Source organism: Microtus oregoni, unplaced genomic scaffold (assembly GCF_018167655.1).
Source record: "Microtus oregoni isolate MIOR12 unplaced genomic scaffold, Mior012 000010F_ref0000083, whole genome shotgun sequence".
NCBI classification, from domain to species: domain Eukaryota; kingdom Metazoa; phylum Chordata; class Mammalia; order Rodentia; family Cricetidae; genus Microtus; species Microtus oregoni.
In genome coordinates, this window is record NW_024543069.1 from 54,142,399 (window position 1) to 54,164,644 (window position 22,246).

The window sequence follows — 22,246 nt, forward strand, 5'->3', positions numbered from 1 at the left end:
CTTGACCTCTCTGGGGTTGAATGACAGGAGAGCAAGATTGGTGTGCAGTCTTCTCTCTGTGCTCCTCTGTGTTTATTTGGTCTCTAGGTCTTATGCTTAGCCCTGTTTGTGCCCAATTTCTCCGAGTCAGGGTTTGGCTCTGATTAGAATTCTCCATAGAGTTTATTTCTCACAGCCTGGGACTGGTGGAGCACTAAATAGGGATTTCAGTATTCTTTGAAGGAATTTTACGTAAGTTTAGTTCACTCTTTTTGGCCCCCAACCTCTACTTTCTATGGAAAGTGAAATGTGAAGGAATGATTGACTTTTTTTTTTTTTTAATGTCTATACTGTCTCCAGAAAGTTGGGTTCAACATTTCTGAGAGGTGATTAGCTTCCTTATTCCCCCCTCTTCTGACATATTATACTCTGAGATACTAATCTCCTCCTGTCCTGAAAATGGACTTTGAGTTCTGGATTGTTCTTTTCCTACCAATTCCATTGTTGCAGATGATTTCCAGAAAAGCAAAGAAATAAGCAGGGTCTCTATATCTCTAACCAGTGGCATGCCTTAGGCGATTTTTAAAAATTAAAGTATTTCTGTAGCAATTTTCAAAACTAAAAGAGTTAATTCTCTGGTACAAAGTAAAACTACAATAATCTCAGCTTTTGTTTCATATTAATGTATTACAAATATGTGTAATATAGAAAATATGTGAAAATAATGTTGTGCTATAACACTTAAAATTTTTCCTGTACATTGTCTTTTTTTTCGAAGCTTTTTGTTTTCTTTCTTAACAGGGTGAATTTTGAGGTTTTGGTTAGTTTTGGTTTTGTTTTTTGCTATTTGTCTCCTACCAATTAGCATTTCTGTGCAGGATTTTTTATCCCCTCTATCAGTGTCTTAATGACGAAATGATGGTATAACAATGTGGCGACTTGAACAATGTCAGCTAATACTCTCGTTATCATTGTCTACATTATTGTGTGCTGTGACATTGTATATTAAAAGCAAATGGCCAATCTCTCCAGTGCTTCTGGAACTGTTTGTGGTTGAGTTCCATATTGTTTTGTTTATTCTTCTATAGCAAATACATACTTGAATAAAATACAATATTATGTCCACGGATATTACCGCAATAAACAGTTCCTATAAAATTTTAATGCTAACTTGTAACCTACCTCCCTCCCTCCCTCCCTCCTCTCTCTCTCTCTCTCTCTCTCTCTCTCTCTCTCTCTCTCTCTCTCTGTGTGTGTGTGTGTTTGCACACAAAAAATAACAAGCATCCAAAGGACCACATTGGTTTACTTACTATCTTTTGATTATAGGCACAAAAAGTTGGCAAAAGAAAACTTGGAAACTTTTCTTTAACACCTTTAGCTCACCTCTCACTGGCTCTCTTTCTCAAGGCTACCAGGTCCCTGTGCTGTCCCCATGTGTAGATTTGAGGTCTTCGTGAGGGAGATAGTAAAACAGAGCGCTGTTGATAGTACAGGTGAGAAGAGGGCTGTGTTCAATACTGTGCTCAGTACAGCACCCAACAAGTCAGAAATGACTGCCCTCTAGAGGTTCAGAGTACAGTGCCGAAACCAAAACTCCGTGTGTGTGTGCGGTGTGTGTGTGTGTGTGTGTGTGTGTGTGTGTGTGTGTGCAGTCACGTGTTCCTTTGGGAGAATCGGTAGCGAATTGTTCTTCATCTTGCAAGGGTTGAATATAGTGTCCCCATTCCCTATGGATAGTACAGCTTGAATTTCTTACTCTGGTTTTAAATTTGTATAGTTTTTCACTAGATGATTTTATTTTGGTGAGGATGCTAGATTATTCTTTTTTTATGGGACATGCCTCATTAAAATGAATGAATGTTGTGTCAACAGTCTGGAGGGACGCATCTGTAAGTCCCTTCTTTTATCTTACTGGAAGCATTTTATCTAGAAGATAACTTCTTTTAGCACATTGAATGATGGTGTCTACCTTGCAGAATTTCCACTCATAGAGGAAACCTTTCATTGCATGCGGTAGAGTGTAGTCAGTGCACAGCCAGAGTACAGTCGTTACCATCTGCTGTTCGTGCAGAGTTCATTTGGTTGTTCGACCTGGTAAGTGAGCCAGCTCTCTACTCATGTAAGGGTGTCTTCTCTGAACCTGACTTTCTGGTGTATGTGTGTGTGGTGTTGTCCTTGGCCTTAACCATGCCTTAGTAGAGTGGACTTCCCATCTCATGCCTGTCACTGACTTTCCCCAGACGTCTCCCTGCCTGTTTCCCACTCTACCTTGGTCTTAGTTGCCATTTCTGTGATAAACACCATGACCAAAATCAACCTGGTGAAAGGGTTTATTTTGCTTCCTCATCACTTCCATGTCATGGTCCATTACTGCAGGAAGTCAGGAAGGAGCTCAAGGCAGGCACTGACGCAGAGGCCATGGAGAGAAGCTGCTACTGACTTGCTCTTCAAGGCTTGCTCAGCCTGCTTTCTTAGAGATCCCAGGACCACCAACCCAGGGATGGTACCACCTGCAATGGGGTGGGGGTGTGCTGGGCCCTCTGCCATCAATCACCTCACTTATTTTTAAGCTTTATTTTTTCCAAGAACTGTTTTTTTTTCTCACTTTGCTTTATTCATAGATGCCAAAATTACCCACACATCCATACTTCCAGCATTCAAAAAAACCCTACTATGTGGTGCAGGGTGTTTTAACTTCTTCCATGGAGCCATTGCCAGGAAGAAAAGATCTAGTCCATTGTGGTTTGAGTTTGCACAAAGTGTCGAGGGATGGCTGACTATACCCTTTCCCGGTGCTGCTGCCTGCAGTTCCTCTCTGCGTTTCCTTATTCGTCACTTATCATAAGTACAGGATCAGACAGTTTTAGGGCTGGGAATAAGGAAGTGAAGATGATTGATGTTCTCGACTCAAGAAGCCTGTGTTCTACTTTGGGGAGACCAAGTGGAGGAGCAGGTAACCGAGGACGATAACTTCTCATGCTGCCCTTACGCTGCTGGTGCCAGACTGGGAAGTCTGGCATCATGTCTGAGAAGGGGATGCTTGAGCTCAATTCTCTCTATTCCCCTTTTGGTACATGTGTTTCCCTTAGTCATATCCATGATCCATCTGGAACATTCTAAAAAAAAAAATGATCTCGTTGCTGGAGAAATAAACTAACAGTAGCAAGCAGTATTATCCTCAGTGCTTTTGAAGATCAGAGACAGATAATCTCTCACTTTCTTGATCACTGTCATACTGGAAAGATATTTTATAAACAGTGTGCCAGGGACTAAAGTTAGAATCTCCTTATTTGTCTTAGAGTTAAGCTACTTTTATAAACACTGTCACCAGTGCCTCCTCTGTTGTAACAAATGTCCTGCATCCTGTGTCTTCATTTCTTCAGGGCTGCAGGTGTAAACCTGTGTTCAGATGCAAGGCTAGAGGCCTAGGCTGTTGCGTATTTAAGCCATCACATTCACTGACGTACATACAGATACACACACGAGCGAAGCATTATCTTTCAAAGGTATTCTTTGGAGCTAGTGTACAAAGTTGTTATTTCTAGATCAAAATCTTTGAATTTATTGACTGTCTGAAGTAAACTATGAGTTGTATGGATTTGTATTTTCAAATTTATTGTTAAAATGCATTTTGAACAGAATACTCTTTAGACTCATTATTTTAAAATTTCCTGTCTCTCCCTTCTCATTGGTGGGATGGCTACTTTCCTTCCCTGGATGTCATTTTTGCATGCCTGTGGACCACACAAGTTTCTAAAACTATAGAACTATAAAGCTATAAATTCTAGACTGTAAAACTTCATTGGATACAAACAATAGAACCCATGGTTTTTAAAGAATCAGCTGCTTTTCTTTCAAATGATTTTTAATTATTACTTTTCAGTATTCCTAACTTAGTAATGGTTTAGTGTTTTAGAAGTTGTTTCTGTTGGAAATAAAAAGGCTATCAATTAAAAACATATGAAATTGTTTTGTTCATTTCAGACGTTTAATATTTGAATTTTGTGCTACAAGTTTGTTTTTAAGATTCCACTGTATTTAATTTTGATATTTTATAGAAAGCTCATACAGTTGTGTGTTGAAAATGGACTTCCTTTCAAGCACTGCAGGCAAAGGAATTTGAAGTATTCTTATAAACATTCTGAATGTGTCTGGTGTCATAGGGAGTAGGTTTGGAAATAATTAAAATATTTGTTATTTTATAAAAATGTGCCATTATCTCTAGGCCACTATTGCTCACATATGTTTAACTTATCCCAGGATCAGAAATGAACCTCTCAGCTACTGTATAAAACTGCTGAGTTCATTAAGTGGAATTAAAGACATGGGGTGATTGATATTCTTTTCACTCTTTAGTGAATATTTGAACTAGGATGCAAAGTATACCTTGAATTTTAAGTAGTTTAGTTTCTAATTAAAAAGGCTACAGATAAATCTTAATGAGATAAAAATAAGGATCCCTGGAATTGTTGTTATTGCATTGAAATTGTTTTTGCTCAAAATTTATGTGACAAGGAAACACCTAACTTTCTGTGGCTTAAACTTTGTGTGCTCTAGATTCCCATCAGGTGGCGTTTAAAGGGCTCTCAGTGGCCAGGAGTCCTACCAAGGTTAGATCTGGGGAATTTGTTAGTTGAGCCTTGAAAGCCCCATTTGTGTGGGGGTCATATGAGTTTGTTCTTTTAGAGTGAAAAACTATCACAGAAAAATGAATCTTTAATCAATAAAATCCTCAGATTATCTTAAATTTGTGTATGGATTAATGAAATTCTGGGTCTGACAGTGAAACACTTGAATAACTGACAGATTGGGAAGTTTGAAGTATGTTGAGTGTACCGATTGTCTTCTTAAAGATATGCTGTAAGCCTGACATTAGGCTGAGCATCTGAGTCCATTTACTTGTATCAGAGAATTTTATTTCAAGAACAGATCCTTTTCTGGGGTTTTAGGTGAGAATTGGAAGAGAGACAGAAGTTCACACAATTCCCATTTTTTACCCTGTAGCATCCTCGTGTTATGGTCAGGATGAGAGCGTTTGCTCTAGAATGTGGTCTATTACACACAGGGTTTTAAGAGATTTTACTTATGCTGAACCTCTGTCTGCTTCTCTATTGTCTATGTTATGTTTACAGAGTAGCACAGCCTTGATGTATAAGGCTTTTCATTTGATAGAAGGCTCCATATGGTCATTTAATTTCTATGTAGTCATACATAAAAGTCATTTGAAGAACAAACAGGGGCTCCAGATTTTAATAATGAGGCTAATCTACTCTGGATGATCACTGAGATCCCAGATGTAATCACAGCACCAGGGACTCAAATTTGCCTTGGCGGTGTCACTCCCCACATCACGGATGGCAGTGGGTCTGTCCCTGGCCTGACAATGGCCTAAGTGCTTAGAGTAAGAATTTTTTCCAAACAGGCTCTCCACTGTAATCCCAATGATTTATCTGGTGCACACCTGAGAACAAAACAAAACAAAACAAAACAAACAAAAACGATGAGTAAGATCCTCCAATCCTGAATAAAAAGGATGTGTGGCCTTGGTCTTTTGGAGAGAAAGCATGTTTGTTTTCAACATGGTACATTTTGTAAGCAATTACTTCCCTTATCTATCCTGTAAACATCCAGTGCCTTATACACTGCAGTTCTACTATTTTCAAAATAATGAAGTAGTTCCTTTCCCTGGTGTCTTCCAGCTTAAGTGAGCTTTGCTTAGCTTGTTCTTTATAAACATATTTGCCAGCCTTTAGTCTCCATGGTTACTGTCATAGTGTTCTCTAGTTGGATAAAGATCATCTCTTCACATCTGGCAAAATATTTTAAGTGTATGTGATCATATCAATACAGGTTTAGTTTGGTCCTTGCTGTATTCTCGACCCAGGACTACTTGATGTCATATTTTGAGATAGTGGCTATAATCATTTTAACATACTCATTTAAAAGATGGCTAATTTAAATTTTTGGTCACCCTTGTAAATGCTAGATAGACATTTGAGGTACTTTGTGTGCCATGTGTTTCTTGGTGGTATAATCTGACCTGCCGTCTTCCACAATGCCTACATGCCAATATTTGTTTAAGATTTTAAGATTTTGAACAGCCTTCTGGTTGTTTTTATATTTTTTCAGTAGACATGTAATGTGTGAAGGGAACCATTAGATTTGTCAGTTGAAAAGAAAGCACATTTTTGAAACAACAAAAAACTTTACATTTTACACAAATATGTTTGAAGTTTAATACACATATAGGAAAATGTACGTGTAAATGCAGAATAGCACCCATAACAAGAAATAGAACATAGTCCAAGAAGTCCCCTTGGTTTTCTTTCCACGCACTGTCCTGCTTGATTTGTGCTGTGAAATGCTGTTTGGCTGTGCCTGCACAATGCTTTTGTGTTGTTTGTTCAGGCTGTGGAATGAACTCGTAGATTGTCTTTCTTGCTATTGTATAGGAGTCCTTTGTAGTGCATGCTTCTGTCTCTACTACTGCAATCAATATTTGCTTTACTTCTTGATGTTAGTAGGAATAATTCTGCCGCAGAGTCTGAGGACATGTCTTTCCTTAACTTTTTATGCTCATTTTGGTTTGAGAAATACTTAAAGAGGTAGAATAGCTAAAATAAGCAGGAAATATATGTGGTGGTTGATTTTAATTTTTAAAAATATTCATCTATCCATTTATTTTTTGAGACAGGGTTTCTTTACCCAGGACTGGCTGTCATGGAACTCACTGTGTAGACCAGGCTGATCTTGAACTCAGAGATTCGCCTTCTTCTGCCTCCTACGTCCTGGGATTAAAGACATGTACCACCACACCTGGCCAATTTTAACTTTTAAGCTGATATAATTTAGGATCTCTTTGGGAAGATTTTCCAATGATGGGTCTCTGTTAGATTGGCCTGTGTTCATGCCTGTGATAGACTCTCTTAATTGGCTTAGTTGAGATGTGGTGAGCCACCTTGAATGTGGGCCATAGCATTTCCTGGGCTGGGCCCTGCTCTGAACGCATAGGGGGAGAACTGGGCACTAGCACCCGAGCCTTGATGGGCTCTCAGATCTTGTTGTGGGTGTGATGTGGCGGGTTCTTTCTGCCTGGAATCCCTTACCTGGATGAACTGTTACCTGAAATTGGGAGCCAAATCATTTCTCTCCTAAGTTGCTTTTGTCAGGTACTTTATCACAATGGGAACAAACAAAACAGACAGCTCATGCTCACCATAATGGATATTTATGTTTCCATGTTATCTTTTCCAATATAAACGCACATGTGCACGCCAGTGGGCTGTAATTCCAGTTGTTCTGTTTCCTCACATTTCCGACCTTAGCGCTAACCTTGCCTCATTTGGGCAAGATTAGCAACTTCCCAGTCCTAAAGTTCTTCCATCTTTAGCCAAAATGTTTGACACATATGTTAGGATAATTTTTAACATTTTCTTTTTGATGCTATTGTAAAATTACCGTTTAAATATTCTGATACTATTATAAATATTATCATTTAAATATTCTGATGCTATTATAAATAATATCATATAAATATTCTGATGCTATTATAAATATTATATAAATATTCTGCTATTATAAATATTATCATATAAATATTTTTATATTAAAATACTTTTCTTTCACTGACATTTTTGGTTCCTGGCTTGCCTAATTTGCTACAATTCTGGTTTTTTGTTTCTTGAGATAGAGTCTCTTTGCATAGCCTTGGCTGTCCTGGAACCAACTTGTAGACTGGCTTTCCTCAAGCTCACAGAGATTTGCTTGCCTCTACCTCCCAAGTGCTGGGAGTCAATGTTTTTCAAATAATATTTTTATTAATTCTTCAAAAATTTCATACATAGTATTTTAATCGTATTTATCTTTTCTCATCTCTTTTTAAATCCATATCCACTTAACTTTCTGTCTTCATTAGTTCTTTTATTTTGATGCATGTAGCCCAGTTGGTGCTGTCAATATAATTTTAGGGATGTGGCCACCCACTAGAGCATGTTAGATCTACCAGAGGCCACACTTTTAATGAAACTAAGTTTCCTACCCAGCAACTATCATTTACCATTAAATGGGCTATCTTTATTATGCATCATCCTCCCAAGCTCAGGGGATTATTGCTACAACATTTTATTGTGAATTGTTGGACTATTTACAAATCCAAATAAATCCTTTTTTCTTTTCTGAAATCATTGAGGTAATCATCGGGTTTCCACTGCCTTTTTCATACTGTTCTCTAAATGACCATGGTTGACTTTTGAATTTTAAACTACTCTTGTAGTACTAAAATAAAACCCTAAGTGATTGTGATATATTATCCTTTATATACATCAATGAATTTGATTTTAATGTATTTAAGGCGTTTCCATATGTATCCAGGAGAAAGTACAAGGCAGGCATTAATGAGTACACTGAGAATGGAAATTAGCCTCTCTCAGGAACGAACCCCTCATTGTCCAGTGCAGAGTAGTCAGCCCTGAAATCACATGCAACAAACAACAAAAATGGACTCAGCAGGTTGTTTCATGTATTTTTGCATACATATACATAAGTACACACGTACGCACATATGTAACAATAGTAACAAAAAAGAGACTGTCTTTTTTGAGCATGAGAATTGGGAGGCACTGGAGGGGTTTGTGGGAAGGTAGCTAGGAGGGGGTTGAAGGTAGGAAAGTGGGGATAATTTCAATTAAAAACATACACAGATTGAGTGACTTGGTACATGTGCCATGAACACTTGTTGAAATGTGTTTTATAAGATGTTCTGGTTTAATTAGATATAGGCATGTGTTTATGTGTGTGTGTGTGTGTGTGTGTGTGTGTGTGTGTGTGTATTATACATATTAAAGAAACTGGGCTTAATGTGTGTTAATTGTGTTTAAATGATTTTTCTCTCTGATTTTTCTGGCCTCTGTCAGGGGCCTCCAACTTTGCGTGTGTTGTGCATGTTGTGATCTTCCTTTCAGTCCGTTGGCAAGATGCTCACTGCTGCGATACTATTGAGCACATACAGAAGTCTTCTCTTCCCTGACCCTTTGTCCTGAATGAACTTCGTCCTGTCTCTAGTAACGCTTCTTCCCGCACATCTACTGCCCCTGATTATAGTAAGGCTGTATCGTCTCTCCTTTGATAAGATTATAGAATTTTGAGCTGAAAGAGAATTTACAGAAGTACTTGCTCAGGTAGCCTCCCTATTTCTGTAATGTAACAGACTTATGACATCTCCAGATATTACTTTGAACTAGTAATGAAACCCACTGCACCTCTGTATTTCTGAATTCTTCAGAAGCATACTTTACTAGACGTGCCTCAGCAAGGTTGAAGCGTTTGGCTTTCTTCTCAAGTTTGTACTTGGAGCTCCATGAACAGCAAGGCAAGTCTGGAAGCCAGTTAGACCTGGGTTTTTACTGCTGCCTTTATATTCACTACTGCCCTCCTGGTGTCTTTCTGCTTGTGCTCGTCCCTGCCAGGTGTCAGTGCTTGGGCTCCTGGGCTGCTTTCTGAAACTCACATTGCCTGGTTGCTGGTTTCTCAGGGCTCTCTGCCCATCCCCCTCTCCAGACTTGCTCCACCTTGTATTTTCTCTTGGTGCCCTACAAAATTCCTTTCTCTCTTTTGACTTTGAATAAGGAGGAGAGTAGCCTCGAAAGGATTATGATAGAAGTAGCTAAAATTTTGTGTATATAGAGTTTTATAATTCTCCATTCAATTTCTGACTCTGCAAACTGACCTCTGTACTGTTTCTTTAGATGGCTGTACACACCCAGCATCCTCATGATTAGGAATTCTGTTCGGAAGCTTTTTTCCCATCGCATCTCACTTTTACTCAGACACACTAAAGCAATGAATTTTGGTGCGTCCATTAACACCCACTGAGTCCTCTACATCATACCTGGTACAAAAGACCCTGGAGCCCTCCCCCTTACTAAGTGTGGATCAGCTGAAGCCCAGTGCAGTAACTTTAGTCTGTGTACTTACATACACATGGGAAAGAACCATTCTTCCACCAGAGTCCTATGCAACTGTGTCTTGTAAATTTAGTCCTAATAAACACTTGTTTAAAAAATATTTAAAATATTTTCATACATAGATATATTATCTAGTGAGTCTACCCCCATTTATTTTTTACTTATAAAGGAAAACAGTTGAATAGTCAGTTCCCTCATCTGGATCTTATGAGGATACATGAGGGTCATGAGTTAAGCATGTGAAACCCCTGGTACCTGCAGTGCCTAGCTACCAGTAAGCCTGGAAATGCATTATCCAATGGCATTAAAAACCAGGAATTCCATTTGTGGATCCATGCCATGAAATCTGACAAGTTCTACAAAGAAAGTCTGTCTTTTCCATTAGCTTCCATTCTGTAGTTGCATCCTGGTGCGTGCAGTGTCGCCAGTGACAACTTAATCCTCTAGGAGCTTATTTATTCTTAGATTAATATAGTGTTTAAAGCCAAAGCCAACGTTTGTGTCATATATCCACAACAGAAGTTCTTTATTAATACCACTACATGTTTGAAACAATTTCTGTATTTGATCATTGCAAAGATCATTTTACTGTCTTGTTCCTTTAATTAATGTTTTTATCTTAGCTTTTCACATTCATTCCTGTAGAATGGCTTAGTTTCAAATTCCAGGAAGATTTACATTAACTGTGTATTATTAGAAGTAGAGGAAATATAACATATAATATGTTAGTTTTCAATACTTTAATGATCCCTGAAGTATATATAATAAGACTGATTGGATTGTAAAATGAGCACATGCACAGAGATATTTCAAAAATATTATTTATATGTGCACAGATACGTGTGCAAGATGAATGTAAACTAAATGTCATGCTCATGAAAAAACCTATATTAAGGTGATCCTAATTGTGAGCCATGGCATATATGTCAATCCATTTGTATTTGATTGGTTCTTTTCTGATGGTAATAAGTCCATGTAAGCAAAATGTAAAATATTGACTGCTTTGGAATGGTTGAAATGTTTACATACTCTGATGGTGCTGTTGGCTGTTCATACTGAATCCATATTCTTAAAATGATCTATGGAACCATAACTGAATGCCACAGAGACAGAACCATAGTTGGTACATTCTTGTTTATTGATTCTCCTATCGAGTGTATTAACTACTCACTTGAGACTGCTGCTCTGGGGCTTGTCTGTTTTTCCAGGGTTGGATGTGTGAGCATCATAAGCTTACTCTTTTCTTTTAAAAAAAGTTTTGTTTGCATGTGACACATACGCACATGAGAGAGAGAGAGAGAGAGAGAGAGAGAGAGAGAGAGATACTTCTTGCACACTGAGAGAGACTAAGACACACACATATACAGAGAGAGACTGATACACACATACACACATGCAGAGGTGGGGGAAGAGAGAGACTGACACACACACAGAGGGAGAGAGAGATACTGAGACACACATATACACAGAGAGAGACACACACCGTGGGAGAGAGGAGGGAGGGAGGAGAGACTGACTCACACATGTACAGAGAGAGAGTCACACACACAGACACAGAGTGGGGAGAAAGAGAGGGAGGGAGAGAGACTGACACGTGTACACAGAGACAGAGAGAGAATGGGAGTCATGACACATGTGTAGTGGTTAGAGGACAGTTTTAGAATACTACTCGCAACCTTGGCTTCCCATCTGGGCAGAAGAGGCAGGCATTTTAAGTTTCCTAAGAAATTGTCAGTGTTTGTGCCTATAGTCCTAGCATTAGAAGTAAATGAAAGGCTTAATCTTCCTGGAATTGTTCTTCATATACTCTATTAAAAAATAAGCATATTTTTGAGATGTTTAAAGTCTAGTCACGGGGAATTCCTTCAGGTTTTTAAGTCCATCATTGTATCAAGTTGAATTTTTGTAAAGTTGGGTATTATTGTAAAGTTGTGTATTTGGGCTACTCGGTATCAAGTTGGATTTTTGTGAAGTTGTATGTTTGGGCCAAGACCTCCATATAGATGACTTAAAGAATCATTATGTGTTAGCGTGCTCTCCCTTTTCACCAGGGGTTAAAGGGAAGGCTGTATGGCAAACATTTCTATTAGCTTTTGTAAAATCGCAGTTGCTTTCTGTGGGTTCCGTTAGCTCTTATTCTTAATAAAGATTCATTTGATAAGGCTTAAAGCTTTATCCTAGTAGGATTTCCATCTCTGTTTAGAAACTGGTATCTGTTTCTTTACCAAGTGCTTTATAGCTTAATGCTTTCCTTCTTTCCGAGGTTAAGAATCATAGAACCAAGTTGGTTTTAGCTTGTCTGTTGCTTAAAATCTCTCCTGTTGCTTTACTTCACTTCATTTGTCAAGTTGTGATCTTTTCCCATTGTTATAATTCTTTTATTTTCATACTGTTCTTGGAACCAGGCAATGCACAAACAATTTAAAGAGTTATGTCACCATTGCATTTAATATCAGATTGTTTCTTTCAAACTAAGCATTTAAAAACAGTAGTTGGAGATAATAAAAATCATAAGTTCTATTTAGACAACTCCATGCTCAACTCTGAACACAGCTACCTAGAGACTAGTATGCTGTGAAAAATGTGAATAGAGCTGGGCCTCTTCTCCAGGAACCACTAAGACACTGCAGCTGAGGGTGCACACCGAGCATGGAAAAGTTAAAAAGACGAGCCCGCCTCCCTTCCCACTATGATATTCTGAAGTGATAGCTTAAGAGTTACAGAGTTATGTATTCCTACTTTGGAATTTTACATTACATTACATATTTCTGCTTTGGGAATTTTATATCACAGTTCAAACTATCTACAGTTGATAAAGTACCTTCAGGATCATTCTCCTCTAGAATATCTTTGGCATTACTTAAGTAGGAATATGCTTTTCAAGTTGGTTGGGCAATTCATTTTTTTTTTAAATTGTAATTTGATATTCAGAAAAATATGAGGTGGGTATTCTGTGAGTAACACAGGATAAAAGTGACAATATTTATATGAAAAGATTTTTGTTTTGTGCTGGTTAGTGTTTGTCCTCTTGACTCACAGATGACAATGTGGGGGAGCTCTCAACTGACAGGAATGTCTCCATGAGATTGACTTGTAGGGAAGCTGGAGACCGTTTTCTTGGTTGTTGGTTAATGTACAAGGGCCTAGCTCAGTGAAGGTGGTGTAGCCACTGGACAGGTGGTCCTGGGTGCCATGAGAAAGCTGACTGAACAAGCTATGGGGAGCCATCCAGTAAGCAGCTCTTCTCCATGGACTCTGCTTTAGTTCTTGACTCCAGATTCCCTGCCCTGTTGAGTTCCTGCCTTGATTCCCTGAATAACTCTGCCCTGAGATTTGTAAGACAAAATAAACCTTTTACTTCCTAACTTGATTTTGACCATGGCATTTTATCACATCTGTAGAAACCCTAAGACAGTCAGTATAGCGTATTCTTATTGAGACAAATGATTTCTCTTAAAATGTATCTTACTTTGGTAGAAGTAGTCTGAGTCATTACATCTGCTGGTTCTACCACAGGATCCGGGATACTGGGTGAAGATTCATCATCTAGAGTACACAGATGGAGGGATCCTGGATCCGGATGACGTCTTAGCAGATGTTGTTGAAGACAAAGATAAGGTAGATGCCTCTAAAATGTTCTTCCTTTTCTTTACCAAGCAGCATATATTGAAGTCATTGGTTTTCCTAACAAACTCATGTGTTAGTTGTTATTAAAAGATACCATCTGTTCAGGTTGCACCTGGGACAGCTCATAAATCAAAGTTCTTCATCAGATATTTGCTTGAAGTTCCTCAAAGTTTGGGGACTTGTTTGTGGGGCCTAATTAGCAGACTCTTCATTCTCAAGAGTTCCAATATATCTCAATAAATTAGTGTCAGCCACAGAGGCTTTTGGAGTTGTTGCTGCTGCTGTTGGCTCTGGAGTTTATTCCAGACAGTTGCTAAATATTCATCCTAATGCCTGAGTTTGAACATGTTTGCATTTACATTGAGAATATACTGGGGAATAGATGACTCATGAAGAACTATGGCGTAGATTTTTCTCAAAGTAGATGACACACTGTATTGTGTCTTTCTTTCATTGATAACCCCCACCCCCACTCCAGAAGAAGAGTGTTCCATTGAATATTTAAGAAACTTTAAAAATGTTCTCTTACCTATTTGAGAATAATTCATCACAAATGTAGTGATTTAGTGGAGTTTTTCTTTTTTACTACTTTAAGAAAGGTATAAAAGTCAACTGTATCATGGCTATACCCTGGATTATTGCCACAGAAATTACTCTGATTAATATAAACTTTAGGTTGTCCTCAGAAATGGAACTCCTTCCAAGGTTTGTTCCGTACGCTCTTAGCACTGTTTATAGGTTTTTTAAATCTGTGTCATGTTTCTCTTTATTGTTTTTCTGAAGTTTAAGGTGTGTGTCTGTATTTCAAGCATACGTAAATCTTTTCAAACAGGTTTTGTATTTTATATTTTCTCTTGGCTCTTGGCTTGAGTGGCTCTGTATGGTAGTCAAACTTTTCATCAGAATTGTGGCCCCTCGAAGGCAGGTACTAAAGATCCTTAGCTCTTTTGCGTTCCGTGTGTATCACCTAAGACATTTAATGACTGTTTTTTGTTGTGGTTTTTGGAGATAGGGTTTCATTCTAGCTGGTTTGATTGGCACTAAGCTTAAGAAGTTCTCTCACCTCGGCCTCATGAGTACTGAGTTTACAGCCTGAGCTATAGTCCATAGGTAAACAATATCACATGAATCCCATCCCCTCATCGCACCAAGAGATGGGTATTCACGTGTCTTTCCCACCTCATCTTCTGCTTCCTCACTGGGCACACCTTCCTGCGAGGTAGCTGAGATGTTTGGCAATCACAATCAAGTTCCACTGCCAGTGTGTTCATAGAAACAGCAGGAAAATGCGACATTTCAAAAGGGACAGAAGAAACTCTTTCACCCTAGCCTTCCCCCAAACCGCAGTTCAGGAAGGGAGATTCTGTTAACAGCTGGGGATATCTGTCCAGTCCGGCACTTTCTGCTGCTGCATTCTTTCTCTGCTTCTGCAAAGTTTTTTAAACCATACCCTGTTCTTTAGCCACAGAAGAAGCCTTATTGGGCTTAGTCTTTTTTGTAATAGGATTTGACATTGTTATTAAATAAGGAGACAGAGGGAGATAATCATTAAAATCTTAGCAGAGTATACAGATATGTTGGATATAGCAACAAGTATTCTTCCAATGTACTTTCATGCCTCTCCATGAAGCCTGTCATTGTTCGACACAATCCGTGAGGATTTGACTTTTGATGTTGCCTGAAAAAAAAATCATTTCAGTGTCTTTCTTTTATTTAAAAAAAATGGTGGAAAAGAGAGAATTCTTGTCTTTCCTGATGCTCTGTGCGCAGTCTTGTTTCCTCACAGGTCTTGTGTCAGCATGAAGCAGAGAGCACTACCAAATGTGCTTCCTTCCTTTTCAGTCCCGTTAGAACATGGAGTAGTTTCCATGAATGACTTGTGTATCCCTGTGCCATATCAAACCTGAGATTGTCTGAGGCATAGTTGGGCTTTTATAAGCACCTATTTGTAAATTGGTGGCCTAATACTCTCACATATAGAATATGGAGAGACAGCAGGCACAGACAAGTTTGGGTGGATAGACATGATCATCATGCTGAAATCATAAAACTCCCTTTGCTAGGATAGGCCACCCACGGGCGGGGGGGGCGGGGAGTGGCAGTGAATGCCCATTGATAGCCTAGGAGCAAGGCACGAAGCAGTAAAGACACACATTGTGAATCCGAAAGCAGAATCAGCTAACATCGCTTTGCTTATAGAAAACCTACCTGTGCAGTTCAATAAAGGCTAAAAGCTAAAGGTGGAATAGTTTGATGTAAAATCACAGAAGGGTCTAATAGAATTGACTTAGTTTGCTGACAAGGTGGCTTCTAAAATACATGGTCTTGTTGCCCAATATCACACTTTTAAAACAGTTACCTTGTGATCTGTTTTACTAGTTTTTGGCATGGTTGAAGAAGACAACCTCAACATAATATGGAAATATGAAAATACATAACTTTTATGAAAATGGAATTGCTGCCATGACTTTATTAATTAGTACATCACCACAGGAATAGGGAGGGGCTATGCTTGCAGACAGGCCAGGAGTTCTTGTTGGCTAGCACAACTGTGCACTGACCCTTGAATGCCAAGTGTCGTCTAGTTCTCAATTCTCACACCATCAGCTCAGCTTTATCTGTGCTTGGTATAGGTGCCTGTTAGACAGAGTGTAAGTGGTTCAGGGGCAGAAGAGTACCTTGGCAGATGGGGCCAAGGAATGCCCCAGAAATCACACCGTGCAACAGATATAACACAAGAGATTTATTGTGAGGCAGGCAAAAGGCCACCTCTGAGAGGAACAAGAGAAAGAGATAGAGAGCCAGAAAGAGATAGACACAGACAGACAGCAATAGAGACAGAGAGGCACAGGCAGAGAGCAGGCTGTTAGGGCAGGAACTTTTTGAAGGGTGTGTGTGTTGTATTTGGTGGCTGATTATGCGTCCCTAGAGGCAGACTGGGAGATCACCTGGATCCTAACAGCAAGATTTTTGTCTGCCTTAACCTCAAGCTCAACAGTTTGTTTGATGGCAAAATGTTGATTACTGTGGTGTTAATATAGAAGAAGTATGCGCTAAATGTCCATTGCTGTCTTTTTTTTTAATTTTTTTTTTATTGAGAAAAGAAGAAAAAAAAACATAAACAAAAAACAAGTTTCCACCTCCTCCCAGCCTCCCATTTCCCTCCCCCTCCTCCCACCCTTCTCTCCCTCCTCCCACCCTTCTCCCCCTCCCCTCACTCCTCTCCCTCTCCCTCTCCAGTCCACAGAGCAGTCCGGATTCCCTGCCCTGTGGTAAGTCCTAGGTCCTCCCCCCTCCGTCCATATCTAGGAAGGTGAACATGCAAACTGGCTAGGCTCCCACAAAGCCAGCACATTAAGTAGGATCAAAACCCCGTGCCATTGTCCTTGGCTTCTCATCAGCTCTCACTGTTCGCCATGTTCAGAGAGTCCGGTTTTATCCCATGCTTTTTCGATCACAGTCCAGCTGGCCTTGGTGAGCTCCCAGTAGATCAGCTCCACTGTCTCAGTGGGTGGGTGCACCCCTCGTGGTCCCGACTTCTTTGCTCATGTTCTCCCTCCTTCTGCTTCTCATTGGGACCTTGGGAGCTCAGTCCAGTGCTCCTGTGTGGGTCTCTGTCTCTATCTCTATCCATCACCAGATGAAGGTTCTATGATGATATGCAAGATATTCGTCAGCAGATGATATGATAGTGTACATAAGCGACCCCCAAAACTCCACCAAAGAACTTTTACAGCTGATAAACAGCTTTAGTAATGTGGCAGGATACAAGATCAACTCCAAAAAATCAGTCGCCCTCTTATACACAAAGGATATGGAAGCAGAAAGGGAAATCAGAGAAGCTTCACCATTCACGATAGCCACAAACAGCATAAAATATCTTGGGGTAAATCTAACCAAGGAAGTGAAAGATCTATTTGACAAGAACTTTAAGGCATTGAAGAAAGAAATTGAAGAGGATACCAAAAAATGGATGGACCTCCCTTGCTCTTGGATTGGGAGGATCAACATAGTAAAAATGGCAATTCTACCAAAGGCAATTTATAGATTCAATGCAATCCCCATCAAGATCCCATCAAAATTCTTCACAGATCTGGAGAGGACAATAATCAACTTTATATGGAAAAACAAAAAACCCAGGATAGCCAAAACAATCCTATACAATAAAGGATCTTCTGGAGGCATTACCATCCCTGACTTCAAATGCTATTACAGAGCTACAGTAATGAAAACAGTGTGGTACTGGCATAAAAACAGAGAAGTCGACCAATGGAATCGTATAGAAGACCCGGATTTTATCCCACAAACCTATGAACACTTCATTTTCGATAAAGGAGCTAAAAGTATACAATGGAAGAAAGAAAGCATCTTCAACAAATGGTGCTGGCACAACTGGGTGTCAACCTGTAGAAGAATGAAAATAGACCCATATCTATCACCATGCACAAAACTCAAGTCCAAATGGATTAAAGACCTCAATATCAGCCCGAACACACTGAACCTGATAGAAGAGAAAGTGGGAAATACCCTACAACAGATGGGCACAGGAGATTGCTTCCTATGTTTAACCCCAGAAGCACAGACATTAAGGGCAACATTGAATAAATGGGACCTACTTAAACTGAGAAGCTTCTGTAAAGCAAAGGACTTTGTCACTAAGACACAAAGGCAACCTACTGACTGGGAGAAGATCTTCACCAACCCCGCAACAGACAAAGGTCTGATCTCCAAAATATATAGAGAACTCAAGAAACTAGACTTTAAAATGCTAATTAACCCAATTAAAAAATGGGGCACTGAACTGAACAGAGAATTCTCAACAGAAGAAGTTCAAATGGCCAAAAGACACTTAGGGTCATGCTCAACTTCCTTAGCAATCAGGGAAATGCAAATCAAAACAACTTTGAGATATCATCTTACACCTGTCAGAATGGCTAAAGTCAAAAACACCAAGGATAACCTTTGCTGGAGAGGCTGTGGAGGATGGGGAGAGAAAAGGTAGAAGGGAAGGAGGGGGGACTTGGGGAAACAGGAGAATTGGGATAAAGGAAAGGTGGATAGGGGAGCACGGAACCACAATTCTTAGTTAAGGGAGCCACTTTAGGCTGGGCAAGAGACTTGACCCTAGAGGGGCTCCCAAGTGCCCAAGATGAGGTTCCCAGTTAGTTCCTTGGGCAGCTGAGGATTGGGAACCTGAAATGACCCTATCCTAGAGCAATACTGACGAATATCTTGCATTGCTGTCTTTTAATATTATGGTACTGTCATTACTGTATTTTCACTTGTGCGTTTCAAGTACTAAACTGCTTGAATTTAAATACTGGAGTATCAAAGAACTATCTTCATGTACGTTTTAATAGTTTTTTAAAAAAGTCTTATAAAATTTGTTTTAAAGTTATTACATTGCTCAAAGTAGTTGTGTAAGAAGATATTTGATTAACATGACACAACATTTGGATTAACATATTATTATTATGTGAGAAATGAAAATACCAGCAGGACTAAATTTAGAATGAGAACACTTATGAGAACACATTCTCTGCTAGCACACTTAGCATTCAAGGATCTCACATCGTATTCAAATGGAGACTAGTGTGCACACTGGTGATCTGAAACAATACACATGGCCGCCGCTGCTGTCTGAGAACACTCTGTTGCCCTCTAGTGGACGGCACAGCTCAGACGCCCCTTCCTGCATCTGAAATTCGACACTACCCCATTTGAAAATATTATTTGTCTTTTGAATGCTCACAGATCAGAAGCATCAGAAGCGGGGAGTTTAGCCAGAGTATACACATGCCTACCAGTGCTCTCTGAGTTTTCTAAAAAAGCCAAGCCCATCCTTTGCCTTTGTAAACCTTGTTTGTGTTTTGGGTTTCTCACCTCCCCTTTCACTGAAGGCAGAACTGATGTGATGATGTACGTAGTGACTGTCAGTGTGTAATTACATGTCATGGTGTGAATTGTGTTTGCTCGGGAAATGGGGGTGCTACATTAAATCTGTTTTTAATGATCCCTAAATTATTACCATTTTTAAAGAATCCTGAGTTACTTTTGAGTACTTATTTTATTAGTGACACTTCCACCACAACAAAAGGTGTTTGTTTTAAATCTACTCTATCTTCTTAAATAGTGATATGGTAATTCTGATTCTGAAAGTTTGACACTGTTTTTTGGGTCTTGAAGTTATGATCATGCTTCAGAAAGACAGGCAAAAGCTTGTAAAGAAGGAAAGAGATAATTTGTGAAGATCCACGTTTCAAGATGACTTTCTGCCTATAGAGTTATGAAATGATAGAATCTTAGATCTAAATGGGCTAACCTTGGCATCTTCCCAAAGGGGATACCAGAGTCAGATCCAAATGGACTAACCTTAGCATCTTTTTAAAGGGAAATATCTGAACCAGGGAAATCTCTAAGACTCCATGTCTGTGCCTGATTTTATTACTGAGTCCAGTCTTGAATTTCCTCCTTGGATTCTGACCACAGCTGCAGAGATCAAAGCTGGTGTTGCAGGGTGACTTCTGCCAGAGGACTTCCTTGTATTCTGTTCTCTTTTCTCTCTTATGTCAAGAGGATATCCTTCCCCGAGTCTTTGATGCTTGAATTGAGCAATTATTTCAAAATTTTAATCATTTATAAGCACAGTTCACTTTTTATCTTTTCATATGTATTTATTCCACTCTTTGCATTTCCAGAGATACAAATTTTAAATTAATAAAATTCTAGGCTGAGACTATGGTAACTGATAGGTAACTGATCTTATGTCTAGTCAGCTTCTTAACTCTTACCTGTGCTAACTATGGGCTAAGAGATTAGATTCTGAACAAATTTAGCTCATTTCTTGGCCTTTTTTTTTTTAACCTGTATTGCTTTCAGACACTTAACCCCTTTCTTTGTGCCATGGTCTTCTCATGGGTAATTGGAACTAAGAAATAAAAATGTAGTATGTTTATGTTATACTGAATCATGTGTGATAACCTAGCCGCGATTTAAAGCCAAATGCTCAGGAGAATGAACACAAAATCATCCATGATGTTAGGTGCTATTATGTGTTGTCTTCTTTTTTAACATTTGCTGCCTTTCAAACTATGGCTGCCCTAGTCGGCAACTGCAGCTCCACCTCTACCAGCAGGGGCGAGGCCACAAGAGCCTTAGCTAGAGGAAATTCTGTTCTCTCAGCACCTACTCTTTCAAAGCCACTACGAAAACTTCTCTAAATCTCTGTCCCTCTAAAGAACACAAGATTCAAAGGCTGAGGTGGAATCCTGCTTCCCAGAAAGGCTGAATAGCAAGCGCTTCCTAGCTCACTTCCTTGCATTTCTAATAAGTCCTGAGTCTCCTCGCCCCTCTTTATAAACCCTTCTTCACCTGACTCCTCCCTACAACATCCTGTCAATTAGTTGCTGACTTAGCCGCCAGGCAGCAGGTGGATTTTATTTAATCAAACACATCTTTGCATCATTTTACCAATGTTCCAGAGCATAAACAAAAGTAACACACCTTATTATAATATCCTACAGCAGTTATATATTATATTTAGCATATGACTATTAAGGTAGATTGGATTTACATTATTCTAAGTTTTGCTTAAAGCATATTCCTTCTAGGAATGTGACTTGCAAACTGTGTTTTCAGATCTGGAATCTGTGGATTCAACTAACTGTGGATCAAAAATATTAAAAAAAAAAGTGCCAAAAAGCATGAGTCCAATTTACTTGAATTTGCCACATCAGGTGCTTCACTGAATCTGTACCCATGAAATGGGGTGTGAGCAGATCCACAGTCTCTTCTCCAACATTTGCTCCACCATTGTTATCCCTAAGCCTGGGATATTTTGTACCTGTTGTCACGATATGTTGGCTTTACCTCCTCTTGTCATTATCACACAAGCAATTTAATGTAACAACTATTTAAATGATGTTTATACTCTGTTAAGTATGCTTAGTAAGGCGCCCTTGATTTACGGTGCAACTTCTTGTCCTAGCTATACAGAAAGTTATAGAATGAATGAATGAACACTTTTTGGTATTAAATGATCACTCAGAATTTCAGTTTCCTCACTGGTGAAATGAGAATGGTAAATGTTTTTAGTGTCACAGGGTAAGTTATAAGCAGTGTTTGACAATTCAATAAAAACAGTAAAGCACTATGTTCATATGAAGAATGAACTTGTACCTCCTCAATTTTTGTTGGTCTTTTGATAGCCAGGTCAGACTATTTTTAATAATCAATACTTTCAGATCACCTCAAACATAAGTGGCTTTTGGAGCGCTGTAACTTCATATACATAATATTTTAATATAAGCATTTTGAACTTCTTAGGCTTTTATTATATAGCTTATTTATTATATAGCAAGCTTATTTGCTTGCCTGTCTTCCTGAGTGTTGGTATCAAAGTTATCTGCTACCACACGCTGCTTGTACTTTGGTTTTAATAAACATCTATGATTTTAGTCAATGATAAAGTTCAAGCTAAAATTGGGGGCTTCTACCTTTGTTCCAAGAATTGTTGTCCCTTTTAAATATTGCAATAGGTAGCAGTGTGCAGGCATGTACTAAACCCAGAGGAGCACTTGGTATTAATACCTTTGTGACCTTTCTATGGTGAAGATGAATGGTTTTGGGAGATAATAACTAAAACTAAAATGATACTAATGATGACCAAGTCAAAT

The 22,246-nt window shown here is 39.0% G+C and overlaps 1 protein-coding gene across 2 annotated transcripts in view; it reads left to right on the plus strand.

Annotated features, from left to right (window-relative positions):
- Pard3b (par-3 family cell polarity regulator beta) overlaps positions 1 to 22,246 on the plus strand; it is a 1,021,419-nt gene that overhangs the window by 125,347 nt on the left and 873,826 nt on the right. For both annotated transcript variants that reach the window (XM_041659081.1, XM_041659082.1), the window contains exon 2: positions 13,461 to 13,562. In XM_041659081.1, the coding sequence (XP_041515015.1) occupies positions 13,461 to 13,562 (102 nt within the window). The remainder of the gene's footprint in view (positions 1 to 13,460; positions 13,563 to 22,246) is intronic.